The sequence below is a fragment of the Juglans microcarpa x Juglans regia genome, chromosome 7D, assembly GCF_004785595.1.
Source record: "Juglans microcarpa x Juglans regia isolate MS1-56 chromosome 7D, Jm3101_v1.0, whole genome shotgun sequence".
Classification (NCBI taxonomy): domain Eukaryota; kingdom Viridiplantae; phylum Streptophyta; class Magnoliopsida; order Fagales; family Juglandaceae; genus Juglans; species Juglans microcarpa x Juglans regia.
The window spans coordinates 11813894-11833350 of NC_054606.1; the positions used below are offsets into that span (position 1 = coordinate 11813894).

General features: G+C 37.3%; 3 protein-coding genes across 3 annotated transcripts; all 3 read right to left on the bottom strand.

Moving 5' to 3' along the window:
- Nucleotides 1–4416: 4416 nt before the first annotated feature.
- On the bottom strand, nucleotides 4417–5584 carry LOC121238342 (fasciclin-like arabinogalactan protein 12). The gene has a single exon (XM_041135180.1). The coding sequence runs from the start codon at nucleotides 5489–5491 to the stop codon at nucleotides 4604–4606; it is 888 nt and encodes a 295-aa protein (XP_040991114.1). The 5' UTR covers nucleotides 5492–5584; the 3' UTR covers nucleotides 4417–4603.
- A 5967-nt stretch (nucleotides 5585–11551) lies between these two features.
- Nucleotides 11552–12745, bottom strand: LOC121238070 (fasciclin-like arabinogalactan protein 12). Its single transcript, XM_041134928.1, has one exon. It carries the CDS (start codon nucleotides 12616–12618, stop codon nucleotides 11752–11754), a length of 867 nt encoding a protein of 288 aa, XP_040990862.1. The 5' UTR covers nucleotides 12619–12745; the 3' UTR covers nucleotides 11552–11751.
- Nucleotides 12746–15396: 2651 nt separating this feature from the next.
- Nucleotides 15397–16459, bottom strand: LOC121238355 (fasciclin-like arabinogalactan protein 12). Its single transcript, XM_041135198.1, has one exon. It carries the CDS (start codon nucleotides 16386–16388, stop codon nucleotides 15552–15554), a length of 837 nt encoding a protein of 278 aa, XP_040991132.1. The 5' UTR covers nucleotides 16389–16459; the 3' UTR covers nucleotides 15397–15551.
- Between the last annotated feature and the right edge of the window lie 2998 nt (nucleotides 16460–19457).

Below are 19457 nucleotides of genomic sequence, written 5' to 3' on the forward strand. Positions count from 1 at the left end.
TGTCCTTTGAGGAGCTTCATGATCTCCTTGTGAGTCATGAAGGCTATCTGCGTCGTCTTGATGCCACCACGCAACAGCTCATCACTACGGCGAATTTCTCAAACTGCAGGTCCTTCCCCAATTCTTCAGAAGGAGGTAATGGCTCCAGGGGCTTCAACAAATCAAGCAAAGGAGGCCAGTCCAAGTCTGATGGTTCTTCGACCCAAAACCGCAACAATGCAGGTCCACAGGACAACAAAAAGCCCAATGGAGGCCCATATTGCTAAGTATTGCCTGCGGTTGAATTTCTCTAAAGCAATAGTTAACTGTGTTTCTACCTCGAAAGCCAAGGACACTAAATGGCTTATTGACTCGGTTGCCTCTCACAATATCACCAGCGATCTTGCAAATTTATCAGTCCATTCAAAATATGATGGAACCGATGAGGTTGTCATTAGTGATAGATCAGGTTTGTGCATCTCTTATATTGGTTTGTTGGCATTTCATTCACCCACCCGTAATTTTCATTTGAATGATACATTTTGTGTTCCGAGTATACGCAAAAATCTTCTTTCTATTCATCATTTCATGACCCAAAATAACGTTTTTGTTGAATTTCATCCATCATTTTTTCTTGTTAAGGATAAGATCACGTGGGCAATTTTACTCAAAGGTGCATGTGAAAATGGTGTTTACATGCTTCCAGACTCACTCGTATCCTCTCCAAAAATTGTTGCAAATGTGCATGAACGGACGTCACTCGATGGGTGGCACAAACCATCTAGGACATCCGTCTCAAAAAATTGTTCAGCAACTTGTTAATTCTTTTTCGCTTCCCATAAAAAACAAAGAGCAAGTGTCTCATCTTTGTACATCTTGTTCAATCAATAAAGCTCATAAACAACCATTTCGTCCAACTAGTCTTCAAAGTCATGCACCACTTGATCTAATTTACACTGATGTTTGGGGTCCCTCTAACACTGTTGGTATTGAAGGCTCACGATTTTATTTGATTTTCATTGATTGTTTTACCAAATACATTTGGTTTTACCCCATGGCAACAAAATCTAGTGTAAGCAACATTTTTCCTCAATTTAAACGCCTTGTTGAAACGAAATTTCAAACAAAAATCAAAAGTCTGTACTCTGATAATGGTGGTGAATTTGTTACTCTTAAACAATATCTCTCTATACATGGAATTAGCCATTATACCACCGCCTCTCATACACCTCAGCAAAATGGTGTCTTCGAGCATCATCATCGTCACTTGGTGGAAACAGGCCTCACACTTTTACATGATGCCTCCATACCACTATCTTATTGGCCTCATGCCTTCTCCACAACAGCTTACCTAATTAAACAGCAACCCACTCCCCTGTTACAAAACAAAACTACATTTGAAGCCTTATTCCATCAAATCCCAAATTACTTCAAATTAAAAAAATTTGGCTGTCTGTGTTTTCCCCTCACCAAACCTTACAACACAAATGCGCTTCAACCAAAAGCCATCCCGTGTCTATTTGCAGGCTATTCTCAAACTCAGAATGCTTACAAGTGTTTAGATCTCTCCACAAACAAACTCTATCTCTCTCGCCACGTTACATTCAACGAAGCCCAAAACCCATTTTAGACCCTTTCCTCTGTGCGTACACCGGCTCCTTCGTTGTTTGGATTGTTGCTCCACCATTTGTGTGCCAACTCCACCGCGACCAACGCTAGTGACCTCGGATCTTGCCACCACTTCTGCATCACCTTCAGGTAACTCCTCTGATCTCCCCTCTTTTGTTTCCCGACATTTGCAATTAAATTCTCCATGCTCCAACCCCAATCTCTTGCATCCCAATGAGGGCTTCTCACCCTCCACACACACGGAAAATCGTCTACAAACCCACATAGAAGTCCTTGATTTCTCACAATTTTTACCCTCCACGTAAAATCCTCCACTACATTCCCACACAAAAGTTCCTAATTCCACACAATTTTGACCTTTTGTGTCTATTGATCCGAATGTGTCCCAGCCACAAAGAACCCACTCCATGGTCACTAGATCAATGAACCAAATTTATAAACCTAATCAATTTTATGCAGTCACCAAACATCATATTCCCTTTACCATTGAACCTAGTTGTGTGAGTCAAGCACTCCGTGAACCTCACTAGAGACAGGTCATGTCTGAAGAGCTCACGGCACTAATGAGACACGACACATGGACATTAGTTTCTCCACCCAAAAACTAGAATCCCATAGGCTGTAAATGGGTGTTTCGGGTTAAGAGAAAAGCTGATAGGTCGATTGATCGCTTTAAAGCAAGGCTTGTTGCAAAAGGCTTCAATCAATGACCTGCTTTGGACTACAAGGAAACATTTAGTCCGGTTGTGAAACCGGCTACTATTAGGACTATTTTAACGGTTGTTGTGACATAAGGGTGGTTATTGAGACAACTTGATGTCAACAATGGATTTCTGCATGGTAAGTTGACAGAGGATGTATACATGGTTCAACCTCCGGGTTTCAAAGATGACACAAAACCTAATCGTGTTTATTGGTTAAACAAAGTAATTTATGGCCTCAAATAGGCCCCAAGAGCATGGTATTCAGCTCTAAAAGGCGCAGTTCTAGATTTTGGTTTTAAGAACTCCAGAGCAGATTCTTCATTGTTCATCTATAAAACCAAATCTCTCACTTGCTACTTCTTGGTGTATGTGGATGATTTGGTTATCATAGGAAATGATTCCACTTTTGTCTCATCAATCATTGACCAACTTGGCAATCAGTTCTCTTTAAAAGACATGGGCCAGCTACATTTTTTCTTGGTTATGGAGGCTAGTTCAACCACAAAATGTCTCTTCTTGTCACGACACAAATATATTAGAGACTTATTGACTAAGACCAACATGCATGGCTCAAAAGATGTTACCACTCCACTGTCCACAAGCACTGCTCTCAAGCTAATTGATGGCACATCTTCGGTTGATAGCATAGAATTCAGAAGTGTCATTGGTGCCTACAATACTTGTCACTCACACGCCCAGACATCTCTCTTGCAGTAAATAAATTGTCCCAGTTTATGCATAAACCAACAACAACTCATTGGACAGCTGCAAAAAGGTTACTTCGATACTTGAAGCATACCATTTTCCATGGGATTCACATTCGAAAAAGCTCAACCTCCAACCTTACCACATATTCCAATGTCGATTGGGCAGGTAACTTCGATGATTGAAAATCCACTTCAGCATACATAAGTTTTCTTGGTTCTAATCTCATATCTTGGAGTTCAAAAGAACAAAGGGTTGTCGCACGATCATCAACTAAAACTGAATATAGAGCACTTGCAAACGCTGCTTCTGAAACATTATGGCTCCTAGCACTCTTTACTAAACTCGGTTTCTCCATTTCAGCTTCGCCAAAGCTTTTATGTGATAATTGGGAGCAATACAATTGAGTTTCAATCTAGTCCAACATTCAAGGATGAAGCACATTCTGATTGACTTACATTTTGTCTACGACATAGTGCAAAAGGGTACACTAAATGTTCATCATGTCAATACACAAGATCAGATTGCCGATCTCTTAACAAAACCCTTGTCAATCAGCGCACAGAGATTCCTCGAAATAAGATTGGAGTAACCGTTGGCAACTCCATCTTGCAGGGGTGTATAAAGGATGATTCCTCAAATCAAGTTGAAGATCACACGAGCAGCAAATCTGCCAACAATCAAGGATGTAACAGCTAGAAAATAAACAAGGAAATTTGACTCTGTTTTAAGCTTGTAACCGATAGAAAATATAGTCTTATTTTTAGTCTTCTTTCTTAGAATAAATTCTGTAAATCAGGTATATATGTTATACTAATCTGTGTATCATTTTAGTGTGTTGTAATACAATTGTTTCCTTGAAAGCAAATATTTTGTGCATACTCAATTCTCATCATAACGGCCGACAGCAACCTAGTGATGTGAAACGAAGAGGCAGAAAGAGATCGAAAGTGAGGGAGAGATGCGGAGAAATAGACAATGGAGAAGATGATTTACCAATATGGATATGTAGTCAGGCAACAGTAACAAGAATCAAAAGAGAAGGTGGAGGCCAGAGTGAAGCAAAATACGTAAATCACTGGACAAGAGGGAGGGAGAGAGAGAGAGATGGTGAGAGTGAGGTGAACGTGGGAGTGAAATAGAGAGAGTTTGAATAACGGACTAAACGGTGCATTGCATACTTTGGGCTGAGTTTACCTTTAGGACTTGGGTTGGGCCAGGTCATTACATATATAATAAAAAATCTATTCTATTTTCATACCGATATACCATCTATATAATTTAAATATAAGATTTGAGTAATAAGATTCAATCGTTAAAATTAATAGTAAAACTTATGGAAATGAACGAAATTAATTTTGAGAAGCTAGAAAATGAAAGAGACATAACAAAAGATCAGTACGGCAAAACAGAACCAAAAAGTTCAACATACAAAGTTGACAATTGTTTGAAAACACTGAACTGATTGACGACCAATCTCAATCCAACGCAGCATAATCGTACAGTCCTAGACAATTGTCCCGCACCCGAAATATATATATAGATATCCTGCTGTTTCTTTTCATCATACTTTTTTCCTTTTTTGGTTATAACATAGAAAATGCAGCAACGAAAATAGAAACTCCAACGGCCACCATTACTCCAGGCTCTGCGAGTGCGAGACTCGCTGCATCAGAACCAACCACTGTAGGAGTAGTTGTAGTAGTACTAGTGCTGCTCTTTGGAGTGCCTGCTGTATTCTTGTTATCCTTAGGCTTGGTTGGGGCAAGTGCCGGTGCAGGTACCGGAGGCTTTGCAACGAAAATGTCCAGAGGAAGAAGAACTTTGTCTACTTTGTAAATTGAAAGCCGGTTATCCGAGTATACCGTACCGGTCACTGTGGCATTGACAAGGCCAGTCGAAATGTTTACTTGTTTTCCCATTGAGGTCACATTTAGTGGGTAATCACCAGGGTTGGTATCTCCTGCCTGTGTTCTCAATGGGTTGGTCACCGTTTGAAAGTTTTCTAGAGTATAAAAAGTGGTCAAGGTATGAAACTGTATGAGTCGGATCTTTTGTTCGTCGCTGAGAGAATTTAGAGTACCCGACTTGAGGCTTGAAAATGCAGCATCGGTTGGAGCAAAAAGAGTAAAGCCGTTCTTTGTATCGTTGAGTTGCCCTTTAATTTGGTCAGCCACTGCAGTCCTCTTTAAGAGGCGGATTAAGATTGTGAAACCGCCGGCCTTTTGGAGGACTTTGGTTACGTCGGGAGGGCCAGGTGGTGTCGGGGCATCAGCAAGCTTAGCCGGGGAATCAGCGGGTTTAGCCTGGGAATCAGCAGGTTTAGCCGGGGAATCAGCAGGCTTAGCCGGGGCCACAGCTGTCAAGGCAGGGGCCTGAGCTGGCTGGGCTAAAGTTGTGGTACTGCAGTAGCAGAGAAAAGCAAGTAGAAGTGACAAGGAGAGGAAAGCATGTTTCCTCATCTTTGTAAACATGGTGGTTTGCGTTCCTCTTGGGAAATATGCAAATGCAAGAGTGGTAGCAGTACTTAGTTGCAGGAGTGATTGATATGTGATGAAGTGATCAGAAGATCACGAGAGGCTTTTATTATGGCTTGGAGACACTGAATGTAGGCGAAACGATACAATCTTAGTTACGAAACCTCGATTAGATGTTAGCAGCTCATCTTTCTATGATTGGTGAGAGAATGAAAGGAGGATAGAATCGGATCAGAAATTAGCCAGTTTAGCTACTAGTTTGCTTGGAAAGGCAGCAAAAAACATGGGGGATCTTAAAAAAGGCATGTGTCATAAGTTAGTGAAGAAGATTGCATGCATGGTTTAGTATATATGATGCTAGAATCATTGTCGTACGTCTAACTCTGATGAGTCTGACATATTAATTAATAATATTTAAATAAAAAAATTATTACAAGAAATTAAAAAAAAAATTAAGAGTATTCATTAAACACGTGAACTTGGGCTTTATATAAAAACTCATATGCATGCAGTTGTTAAGGAAACTTAGCACACCATGGTCTTCTTCTCTACTCTTTCGCCGTATGAGGTCGCGTTTCTCAGGTAGTCCTTTACAATCTTTCCAGCACTTTTATTGCCTGAAGAAAGGAAGGAAGGATAATTTTCAGAAAATATGTTATTGTAGGGAATAATTTTCTGAAGTTAATGGATGCCGCCCCTCATGCATTCTAATTTCTTACTCACAAACTACTCCTTCCAACTACACCTTTTTTCTTTTATTCTAATTCATTACAAAGGAACTTCATTCATTCTTGATGATCTTGTTCCTCAAAGACTTGGATTGGAGATCGATGCATTTATAATTTTTAATCTATTCTGTATATACTGATCGATAGGTCGAAGCTAGCTCGATCGGTTTCATGTCATCAAAATCATCCTAACAAGTAGTAATTGGTTCAATATTTTTTGTCAAAAAAATGTTCTTTGAATGTTTTCATTATCTAATTATTATTCAAGCTTTTCAACTATATATAGGCAACCACCTCGAAAGGTTTTTATTTTTTATTTTTTTATGTTCAACTTCGTTAAGCATTTAAAAAACTCTCTAGCTAAATAATTCGATGAGTCATGCTAGCTACTTTTGTGATCATCTGAAACTTCTGTTTTTCTTGAGAATATCAAGGCACTAGAGATCAGTGACTTCTAGCAACAAAAAGGAGTTCGGTATTTTGGGACAGAATCTTCTATTCCTTTTTCCTCCCGATCTCCTCCTACTGCGCGCAAAGAATAAAATTGTGTTTGTCCCTTCCTCTTTCATAGACAAATATTATATATATAGGAGATAATCAAGACTAGTACTCCTCAAGCTTCCGAGAATAACGGGGAATTAGAAGCGCGCCCAAAATCAGATTGCCTTCTCGAGCACAACGTACTTCCCACTTTATTTCTATTTATCTTCATATACTGATATATATATATATATAGTGAGAAATTTGGTTCACATTAAACCAAAGTGTTTAAAACTTATAAGATTTCAAAATCAGTTGTCTAGGTAATTAAACATTGCTTCGATAAGCTGATTAATAATCGATCGACCTAGCTAGCTAATAATGTCAAGGCCTTAGCAAAAACAATTAAGAGCATTAACGATCAGTTAGCCAAATTAACGAGTCTCATGACAAGTGACACATATATGAGATCAAGGGCTGAGGAGAATTAAAGTCACCGCCACGTCCCCTTGTTAAGATCATCGAATTACTTGGTGCCGAAAGGTATCTTCATCGTGACCTGAGTGCCATGTAGTACGTATATACTACTGCATGCAGTAAGTAGCTGTTAGCTAGCTAGGATATTGCCTGTAGGTTGTATGTATATATATATATTAATGTTCTGATCATTTATTTTCCATCTCATTCTTTTGTATGCTTTTTCGTAAGAATTAAAAACAAAAAAAAAATATTTTTAGAAGCAAATGATCAGATTGATAAAACCTGATTGATTTAGCTAGCTAGCAAATTCATTAATGCTTGTTAATCATGAGAAGTGTATCATATTTTAAATCATTTTTATTGGTGAATGATATGTGTATGTTATTTGATTTGTGTATGCACATGTCATATTGCATGAATGTGTGAGATTTGGCTGGGCTATCAAAGGTGTGGAAAATTATGAACCCTAAATTGAATTGACCTTTGGCTGAATGACCTTAAAAGTCCATATCCCTCATGTATTAAATAAAAGTTCTTGAAATCAAAAGTATACAAAAATGTAGCACTTGATTTTGTTAAAAAGCCAAAGCTCAAAGTGAAAAAGGCTATTAATGAAAATAGCCAAATAAAACAATTTGCTCATTGAGAGAGCGGGGGGCCGGGGATGAACCCTTTAGTCCATAGTCCTAATACAATTGGGTTGACCTTAATTATTTACAAAATAAGGTCTTGATGATCTTCTTGATTTAGACATGTCTCTCTTAAATATTGCATATGGTTGTCATATATATTTTGTACCAATGTTACGTTATTTTGTGAATTATTGATCTATATATATATAACTTCATTTTGTAATTTTGTAATTGATACATAATTTGAGAATAATTAAAAGTAGTCCAATAAGACTATATATATATTGATTAAAATCACGTAAACTTTTCTTATGATGTTTGAGTAAAGGGGAGTTGATTCATTTTGGTGCTAGCGGCTAATTTTAGGTTATTGAATTTGTACCTAGATCTTTTCAAAATTGTTTATGCATATTGATCGAGCATTCACTACACTCGCACCGGACATGCGGTCGAGTGGAACTAAATCAATTTTTTGCTATACTTAAATATGTAGTTCATGCACATGATCATTCCTTAATTTTGAGTGTGTTGAATGTATACTAATGCCAACATCAAAGTAAAAAAATCTACACATTCATATCGGATCACATTATGGCCATAAAGTGTTCGACAAAATGCCGCGCTATCGTATAATTCGTAAATTTGGGATTCTTACGTCAGTTCACTTCACAATTTGAAATCGGGGCACTTCTATATCATGTTGTTGGTAACTTGTCTCAAAACTATGCGAATGTCATATGTTATCACCCATCACAACTTGACGTGAATGTCATCATGTTCACTCTATCATTAACACATGATTTGCGATATGTGTTGGGATCACGTTCATAGGTATTGATCATGATCAGTATACGTCCATGCGTGAGCATATATAGTGGACGAGAGTCCAATAAGTTCATTTGCATTTCATTCATATTCATGTGCGCATTAGATGCATTTTTGGTTACTAATCATGCACGCACATTTTGATTGCTAGTGCATCATTATTGGATAATCTTACATTTTACAAGTGCTTCCTCTCGCCAATATACTAGACGCCAACTCATGTTGAGCCTCTAGCTAGTTCATGATGTTTCTGGCTTTCATGATGCTCAGACTCAAAATATTTTTCATTATAATTATTTTGTTCGGCTGCCTCAGCTTCTTATTTAGAGAAATCTTACTTTGAGTGATTTGAGGACCGGCCACTTTAATTTGTAATACCCAACACTGAAAGGATAATGCTAGGGGTACTTCCAGCATGGTGTGCCCCTAATTCATTTTTTTTAAATATGTTTTTTAGAATCCTTAATTATTAAGAAAAAAAAAATATACAACTTCACTAATAGTCACTTTCTTAATCATTAAGAAAAAAATTAAAATACCCGAGCGATAACTTTGAGGGGTCAAGTATCATTTTCCTTATTGAGAATGTGGTGGGAATACGTACTGATCTAATTTTCGACCTCTCTGAATATTTGTCTACACATTTCATTACTCTTCTGACTTCTCCTAAATGTTTTCTTCTTATTCTCTTCCTCTCACATTTCTCACCACGACCTCCTCCTCCCCTCTTTCTTCTCAATGTATTATATTGATTCTTTTGGAAATCGACATCTATGCTAGCTCATAGATTAATGCCTTTCTTCTCATTGATTTAAAAGTTGACTTGATTTTTTTTTTCCATGTGCTCTAGTTTCAAGCCTATAGGTTTGGTCACAGATCGAAGACTAAGCAAAACTGGCATGTATATCAGTGGCAAGAGCAAAATCGTCACTTCTTCCATTATAGCATTAAAATAATGAGGTAAATATGTTGTTCTAAGCTCTCTTATTACTTTTCCTTCAACTTTTGTATTTGTTGCATGTGTTTGGATTTGGATTTTGCTGGATGCGATTCGAATAGATTTGCAAAATATTGTTCGTTTGGTTTGGATTTTGCTGGATGCGATTTGATTAGATTTGCAAATTGTTTGTTTGGTTTGGATTTTAGGAGCTGGACTATGGCTCTAGTGACCAAATCTAGCCCCTCCCCCAAGCCAGTACTACTATAGGGTATGGCCGGGTAGCACCTCTAATTGTTATATCTACAGTACTGATGTGTGCCAATACATAATAGCAGTAAAATTGTGACATGTAGAAAAGCTTCATAATTTCAAGTGAGGGAAGGGCAACAAATCATCATCCATGCATACTTAAGTACGTGTGTTTTGACTACTGTTGAGTTCATCAACATGTTGTGTAACGCTCCAATAGAAGGTCCAAATCACATGGTTTATACTCCAAAATGACTAGTCAATGATAAAATTGGAGCCACATTGAAACCTTATAAAGAGCAAGAAATTCTCCTTTCCAAATAATGTGGGATCTCATACACCACCTACCATTATCCATATCTTATGGGGTATCACAATCTACTCCCCTTAAATTCCCGACGTCCTCGTCGGGCCTATCATTGTAGGTGGCACGGCTCAAGTCCCACATTTCTGGTTGGAATAGTCTCTGATACCATTTGTAACACCCCAATGGAAGGTCCAAACCATATGGTCTATACTTCAAAAGGACTAGTCAATGATACAATTGGAACCTCATTGGAACCTTATAAAGAGCAAGAAATTCTTCTTTCCATGCAATGTGGGATCCCATACACCACCTACCTTTATCCATATCTTATGGGGTATCACATGTTGTATAAGTTTCAGTGAAGCGACGAGTTGATCTTAATCTATCTCGTGGACAGCAATATAGTACTTGATCTGCATCATGTATAAGTACTATATTATATAGATTTAGCTATTTTTCACTCATATAACGGGCTAATTAATTAGTTCATTAATCCAAATAGTGAATAAAATATGAAAATATCTACGCAATTAGATCTCCATCTATTTCTATAAAGAATAGGAAAAAAAACAAATAGGAAAAAGTTTATATTTCAATAAGTCGAGAGATATCTCTCTATACTAATTTTAGAACGTTATCATTGGCTTGTCCATAATTGTAGCCAAATTTGAGTTAAAAGAGCATCCAAATGGCTTTACTAACTTCATTAATCAATTTCATGATCACACATTGAATTGGGTATATGGTTGGCAAAATTATTCTTTGAATAATATTGCTACCATGCCCCTCTATTTTGCCCTCTCATTTTAACAGCCCATACATTTAATTTTTTTTAAAATTTTTTTTTTTTACTTACTGATTAAGGAAGTGACTATTAATGTATTGGTATTTTTGTTATATTTTCTAAAAATGTTTAAAATGTTAAAAAAATATAAATAAAAAAATTAAATTTTGCCTAAGGGCATGCCCAGTAATCATTGATGGACGGCTCCCTAGCAGCACTCTTATCTTTTATTGTTTTTTCATCCCGTATTAAAGATCATGACCATTGGAGAAAAAACAGAAAATAACTGTTAAAAATGTTTTACCTAAAGTTATATTTTCTTACATATTTGTTGAACAACAGTAGCAAAGGTACTCAATCTTGATTGATCTATAGCTAAGCCAATAGTACCCAACTGTTTTATTGCAATGGTATTCAGCTAAGCCAATAGGCTCTAAGCACTTTCTAATTAATGCCTTGTCTAACCCTGTCGGCCGGCAAGTATATTTCTTTTGTAAAAGCTAATTTGCAAAGCATTTGTTCCAAACTACATCGATGATCCGGCCTATTGACACGAGTCTCCAATACATAAAATTATGAGAAAACGAATTACATTGAAGGAATTAGAAATGATCAATTGAATCAAAAGCGAAAAGCTTAAAAAGAAATCTCAAAATTAGTCCATAACATGGATACAATAGAAAAATACAAAAGGAAAATATGATCCTGCATATGGGATGAGGAAAGATCTTGGCAATTATTTTTGAAAGCACACAATCATGCAAGAAGATAAAAATGGGACCCCACTAAAAAAAAAAAAAAAAAAAAAAATCCAGTTAATACTTCAACGCCCTCAAGTTCCTTTCACCATAAAGAATGCAGCCATAGCAACTCCTATGGATAGCAACATTCCATTCCTACGAAGGCACATTGCACCAGACGCATCCACTTTGGCAGCGACATCAACACCCCCAGATGGACTGTCTGCAGCATCTGGCTTAGAGAGTTTGGGGGCTGCTGCTACTTTAGGCTTAGGAGAAAAAATGTCAAGAGGAAGAAGTACTTTGTCCACTTGATATATAGCAAGCTGGTTATCTAAATATATTGTACCACCCAATGTGGTATTCACAAGGCCAGTTGAGATGTTCACTTGATTGCCGGCAGTGGTCACGTTTAGCGGGAACTCACCATCGCTAGCATCTCCAGCCTCTGTCGGCACTGGATTGCTCAAGGTCTGAAAGTTTGACAAAGCAACCATGGTATTCAAGATGTGAAATTGTATTAATTCTGTCTTTTGTAGGTCAGACAAAGAGTTTATAGTGCCTGCTTTGAGGTTTGAAAATGCACTATCTACTGGAGCAAAGATGGTAAACCCAATGTTTGAATTGTTGAGCTGCCCGAATAGTTGTCCTGCCACTCCAGTGCTCTTTAATAGGCGGATAAATACCGAGTAACCATGAGCCTTCGTTAGGATTTTGATGATGTCGGTAGGACCTTTTTGTTTGGGGACTTGGGCAGACTGGACTGGGGCATTTGCTGGCTGGGTTGGGGGCGTGGCGGCCGGGGTTGGTGGTTTAGCGGGTGCAGTTGGGGGAGTGGTTGGTTGAACTGGAGCAACAACGGGTGGTGATGGAGCCGCAGTCGGTTGGGCTAAAATTGTAACGCTATGGAAGAGAAAAACAAGTACAACTGAAAGGACAAAGAGAGCCTGTCTGATCATCTTTGTAGTTCTTGATATGTGGATGGCCGTGTTTAGCTTAGGTGATTTGCAAATGCAGGAGTGGTGCTTGAGGGGCTTGATGAGTGGGGGAAGGGAGGATATGGCTTTTATGGAGGCTGAGAGAGAGTGAATTTAGGTGAAAAGGTTCAAATCTCGTTGCAAATCCGTAGCTATTTGCAGCTTATCTGTCTTGGAAAGGTAGAGGAATCTATGGATAGACGTGGGACAGATATTGTTGTTTCAGCAACTAGTTTGCTTGGAAAGGCAGGAAAATAGAGAGGGGATCTCAAATGTTTGTGCAGGTAAACAAGAGATGCATATCATTGCTTTTGCTTTCGCATATGATTACTGATCTTAATTAGCTGTAAAGGCTCATTTGCTTGCTCTCAACATCCTATTGGAAAAGTAGAGAAGAAAAGAGACTTGGATCATCTAGCTAGCTGCGCCTAAATTCTTATCCCGTTGATAATTCATCAAATTTAGCAGTACATTGATGGGGTTAGAGCTAGCCACGCCAAATCTCAGTTCAACTCAATTACCAATTAAAGGGAGGGAGGCATGCTGCAAGCCTGCATGCTTCTTAATTGTGAGTATCATGAGTACATAACCTATTCCACCCAATTAGCTAGACAACTTTTTAATTTAAAATTATATATATATATATGTCATGTTGGGAACATAACATAGAAGAAAGTAATTTAAACTAAAAGAAAAATAATAATTTTTTTCCTTGCACCATATCATGATGAGATAATGACATTGGTGTTTTTAGCAGATTTTTTTTATTTGTCCTTATTCTTAAAGTCATCATGATTTTGGTGACACGTCGTACGGATACCTGAAGATTTCCAATTAAGGAAGTACTCACGATGATCCAGTGCCATTAATATTTCTGGAAAATAAATACAACGTATAGATTCTATAATATTAATTTACGGATCCATAATTATTCTCATTAAACTTTTTTATTAAGTAGATTAAACTTTACATTACATTACAATATATGAGATCCGTATCTTGACTTTTGTTAAAGCTGTGAACCGAATGCAAATATGCGTACTACTACAAAAAAAAATAGATTTTTGTGATTAATTTATTATAATTAAAAGACTATTTTATAAATAGTTATTTTATTAAAATTAAATATTTTCTTATAGTATACATAGACATTTAGTTATATTCGAATTCGTATATGGGTTTATATATAATACAGTCCAGATCATATCCGATTGGGTTAACCTAGTTATAATACGGACGGATATCCAGTTATAAAATTTGAGTATTCGGTCGTTGTACCAAATATTTCATTTTTTCAAAAAATAAAATTTAAAAATAAGGGCGACTTACAAACAAAAAATGACGTGTCGTTTTATCTATAAAATAATTTTTTGAAATATAAAATTTTGTTACGGATATAGGAATTAATCCAAAACCTGTGTTATATAATCATTACCCACATCCATATATATGCGACTGATACGAAATCCGGATTGCCACCCGAATGATCCCAATTTTCCGAATTCCGGACTGCACCAGAAAGAAAATTGGCCACAGGCCCACAGTTTTTTGTATGTGATCAGAAATTTGGCTTCAAATCTTCCCAAAGATTTAAAACCAATTTTGATTTGGAATTAGTTTTAGCCTACATGAATAGTAAATTTATGTCACTAATTTGAAGATGATTTTGCCACTAAAGTTATTTCTCTTTCTAACTTTTATATATATATATATATATATATATATATATGGTTAGATAATAATACTCACTTACAATTACAAAGAAATAAGAAATAGTGTTCTCTACCAGTTGAAGATCGCAAATTATCCTTCGTTCGATAGAACTGGCATGATCATCTTTAAATTAAGGGTGCCTCTCAATATATCTTGCATTGCAATTAATTAAATTTCTTTTATTTATCTTCCTTATTCATTTTCATATCTTTGATTTTTTGTTAAGCAACATTTAATAAGTTAATTAAAATCTCTGTTCAAACAGTTCTGAAAGCCTTAATTTCCTACTATGCTTTTAAGGTTATCTTTCAATTTTCTATCGTTTTTTTTTTTATTAATTATCTTCCTCATTAACCATTAATTAACATGCATTAATTAAAATTCTTGGCATTTTTCTCTAGCTAGCAAGAATGCCTTTATTTTTAAATACATGGAATTATATATTTTGGAAATAATTAAATTTATTAGAAGTAGATTTTATCAATTTTTTGTTCCTATGAATATGGGAGGAAGCGTGTATAGAAAATTTTATTTGATTAGTTCATCTAGATGACTGAATAACTAAAATATATTTAAATTAGGTCTTTTTATTATTGGCTTATATATAGGAGAAGTCAAGCATGTCATGTTTTCCAAACTAGCCATCTGTGTATATTGGTGACTTTTCTTGAGATACACTCTCAAAGGAGAATATCATTTCCCTTTTATTTATATATATATATATATATATATATAGGAATGCTATCAGCTCCTCTTTACTTCCACACCTTACATTTATAATTTTTTCATAAGATGTGGGATGTTTTTTATAGGGAATGAGGGCTTTTATATAGGGTTTGGAATATAGGATGGTGAATATATAATAGCTGATGAGAATAATTTTTCATATATATATATATATTAAGAGTAATAATAGACGTATAACTTTTTTTTACTTTTTATATAGTTATATTTTAAATTGAAAATATTCTTATAAAAAGATCTTAATTTATAAAAATGTCTACGTTTTAAAGTATGTAACAAGTGATCAGCAAATAGAAACAAAATTATAAAGTACTTCAAAAGTGAAATATTACAATTATTTGAAAACACATGCTGACAGTGACGACTACTCAATCCAACGCAACAAGTTAATCACAGAGTTCTAGACAATTGATCATGTACTCACCCAAAAATACATATACTGCATCTTCTTTTTTTCTCTATAGCATAGATAATGCAGCAACAAAAACAGAAACTCCGACAGACACCATTACTGCTTGTTCTGTGAATCTCACTGCATCAGAATTAACCACTGTAGAAGTAGTAGTAGCACTAGTACTGCTCTCTGGACTGCCTGCTGTCTTCTTCTTAGCCTTAGGTTTTGTTGGGGCCGGTGCTGGTGCTGGTACCGGAGGCTTTGCGACAAAAATATCCAAAGGAAGAAGAACTTTGTCCACTTGATAAACAGCAAGCTGATTATCAGAATATACTGTACCGCTCACTGAGGCATTGACAAGACCAGTCGAAATGTTTACTTGGTTTCCGACTGAGGTCACATTTAATGGATAATCACCAGGGTTGGTATCTCCTGCCTGTGTTCTCAATGGGTTGCTCACGGTTTGGAAGTTTGCCAAAGAATAATAAGTGGGTAAGGTATGAAACTGTATGAGACGGATCTTTTGTTCGTCGCTGAGAGAATTTAGAGTACCCGATTTAAGGTTTGAAAATGCAGCATCGTTTGGCGCAAAAAGAGTAAAGCCATTCTTTGTATCGTTGAGTTGCCCTTTGATTTGGTCAGCCACTGCAGTCCTCTTTAAAAGGCGGATTAGGATTGTGAAACCGCCGGCTTTTTGGAGGATTTTGGTGACGTCTGGAGGGCCAGGTGGTGTCGGGGCTGATGCCGGGGCATTGGCAGGCTTAGCCGGGGCCACGGCTGGCAAGGCTGGGGCCTGAGCTGGCTGGCCTAAGGTTGTGGTGCAGTACTGAAAAAAACAAACAAGTAGAAGAGACTGAAAAAAACAACTACAAACCTGCAGCTTGCCCATCTTTGCATGCATATTGGTGGTATGTGTTTCGCTTGGGAAATTTATGAATGCAATATTGGTAAGTAGTTGAAGGAGTGATTGATATGTGCTGAAGGGAGAAGATCATGATGGCTTTTATATATATATTATGGCTGGCAGAGGGTGAATAATTTAGGTGAAAGGGTACATGAATCTTAATTAGTTGCAAAACCTCGATTATTAGATGTAGCAGCCCATCTTTCTATGATTGGTGGGAGTGTGAATGGATAGAATCAGAGATTTGCCGTTTTAGCAACTAGTTTTCTTGTAAAGGCAGCAATAAACATAGGATGTAACGCCCCAAACCCGGGTGGCTTGGAGAATTACTACCTGTCACTCATAAACATGTCTCCCAACACATCCAAAGGATAATCTCCAACAACTTCATAAATGAAAATCAATCTCAAATCTTCTCAATAATCTCATTATAAACTCCACACAATCTTTAATGCAATAATAATAAATCAAAGGGGTCCATAACTTCCCGATAGTCATAACAAACCAACTAAATATTTCATAAATCTTACTAAACTCAAGACATAAATAAAACCCAAAGATATTAAAACTAAGAACACCAGAAGTCCTTCTTCTACCAACATCTCCTCAGCTTTAGACACAAAGAGCATTCTAATCCAGGTCCTCATTTGGACTCACCACATCATCTGAAAAATATTATAATGATAGGGGGTGAGTCATCAACAACTCAGTAAGCAGAAGTCATATGCTAGCGTGCAAACATGAGCATTTATCAAGGAGAGTATGCAGAACAAAATATTTTTCCAGAGTTATCATGCAGAACAGAACATATTTTCAAAATAACAGAGCGATGGTTTTAAAACAAGTAAAACCCATGGTACTTTGGCATAACATAAACTGAGTATCATCATCAAATCAAAACAGAGCAGAGACCATGTTTCACCCCCGTGGTAGGGTTGTGCTAACCCCGGTGGCCAAACCAGGCAGAGACAGAGGTGAAATCTTTCCTTTATTCTTCTCGGAGCCCCAAGTGTGCACACAAGAAAGACCACAATAAAGCCACTTTGTTTCCAAAGTGGGTGCACTCAGAGACAGAGAAGTTGGTACCAACCCAAACAGAGCAGAGCATAACAGAGCAGAGCAAAGTAGAGACAGAGTCAGATACAAAAACCAGTACACCATGCCAAAGGTTTTCAAATGTTATATCAAAATAATACAGAGTACCGAAACAGAATCAGACAGTTTACCGACACTGAACACAAAAGTCAGAACATCTTTCTAAATAAATGTACAGCTTTTCATATTCTCAATATCGCTCATTTTTCAGATTTCAAAAACCACATGACAGAATATAGCTCATGTCTACACAATGCATGCCAGAACATATTTTTCCTTTTTCGTACAGATTTCATGAGTATGCAGATGAGTGACCGAGGTTGATCTTTATTTTCACAAGTTCCCAACACAACACAAAATATGCAAAGTTTTCAGAAAATCAACCTCAGTCTTATTAACTTGTATAAAACCTAGCATAGGAACCCCGCTTACCTGACTCCTGCAGCGTATTATCTATGACTTGAATACGATCTCTATCCGTCTCGCCACCTATTCATAAGATAATATAAACTAAATATTAAAGTCCAACAATACACAATTGGTCTTAAACAACTCAAGAACTCAAACTCTAGACCATAATTCAACGAGTTTAATCAAACTTAACTAGCCAAATAACAATCCGGACAGCCCACACTTCGACCCAAAATATTCTATACTAAACTCAGTACGTTGGCTATAAGTGGAGACTGATTCGGAACTGAAAAAGTGTTTGCTGAAAGTTGGCTCGACAGTTGGCTCGAGCCAAGTTCGCTCGACAGTCCGCTCGAGCGAAGGCAAGTCAGAGAGGTTCGCTCGAGTCTCGCTCGACACTCCGCTCGAGCTAAAACAAGACAGAGAGGTTCGCTCGAGTCTCGCTCGACACTCCGCTCGAGCGAATGCAAGTCAAAGAGGTTCGCTCGAGTCTCGCTCGACACTCCGCTCAAGCCAATGCTCATTTGGCTGTTCGCTCAAATCGTGCTCGACAGTCTGCTCGAGCGAAGTACGCAGATTTTGCCAACAAAACCAGTTTACACTACACAAAGCACTCTTCTTTCCATTCCCAACTCCATAACATAAAGTATGAACTAACACTTCCAAATATTTTCTCCACCACCAGTCCAACAATTCCACTACAATGAAACTTCAAATAATCCAAACCTAGGACAAACACCAACCCGAAATACTCACCACGCAACAACCAGAAAAACTCACAAAAACTACTCAAACTCACAGCCAAAACAGATATTGCATCAAAAAGAAGATAAACCAAACCCAAAACTAAGAAGCAGAAATCGCACGGTTACAGAAGGAGAAACCGATACTTGGATGAGAAAGAAACCCTTACCAATCGAAAATGGAGGGGATGCGAATTGATGCCCGTGAGTTGCAGACGGAAACCAAAATGCAGAAATGGAGGAAAAACAGAGTATAGCAGACGGCAACACTCGGGAAACCAGAAGCAACGCAGCAACAGAAATCCACGTGAGGAGGTCTAGGGCATGGGATTCGGAAACTCAAACTAATGCCAGTAACCAGAAACAAAGATGAAATCAAAAAGAGAAGAGGGAGACGTGGGAGATGTGGGAGACATGGGAGACGAGAGAGAGTTGCTGGAGAAACTTAAATAATAACTGAAAATGCGAAGAGAAAGGGAGAAAGTGACGGAGATGGAGGAAGAGAACTACTAACCTCCCTAAAACGACGCCGCTTGGTGGTCTCACTAAGCACTGAAATGGCTGGGCCATTTCCACGCACGGTTCCAAGCCACTTTGACAAAGAAACTGGGCCTTACATAGGAGATCATCATCTGAAATGTGTCACATTGGAGATCATCATCAACCTTAAAACTTCATTTGCCTGCTAGCTAGTTAGGAGATTCATATTAATTCTTATTTCCAGGTAGTCATGTGCATTATTTATTATATTCTTTCCTACTCCAATAATTATAAGTCTTGTTTCTGATCAGGTAGTACTACTACTGCTTTACATACT

What these genes read in the sequence shown, in the direction of transcription:
- LOC121238342 (XM_041135180.1), bottom strand. Translation starts at nt 5,491, where the DNA reads ATGTTTACAAAGATGAGGAAACATGCTTTCCTCTCCTTGTCACTTCTA.
- LOC121238070 (XM_041134928.1), bottom strand. Translation starts at nt 12,618, where the DNA reads ATGATCAGACAGGCTCTCTTTGTCCTTTCAGTTGTACTTGTTTTTCTC.
- LOC121238355 (XM_041135198.1), bottom strand. Translation starts at nt 16,388, where the DNA reads ATGCATGCAAAGATGGGCAAGCTGCAGGTTTGTAGTTGTTTTTTTCAG.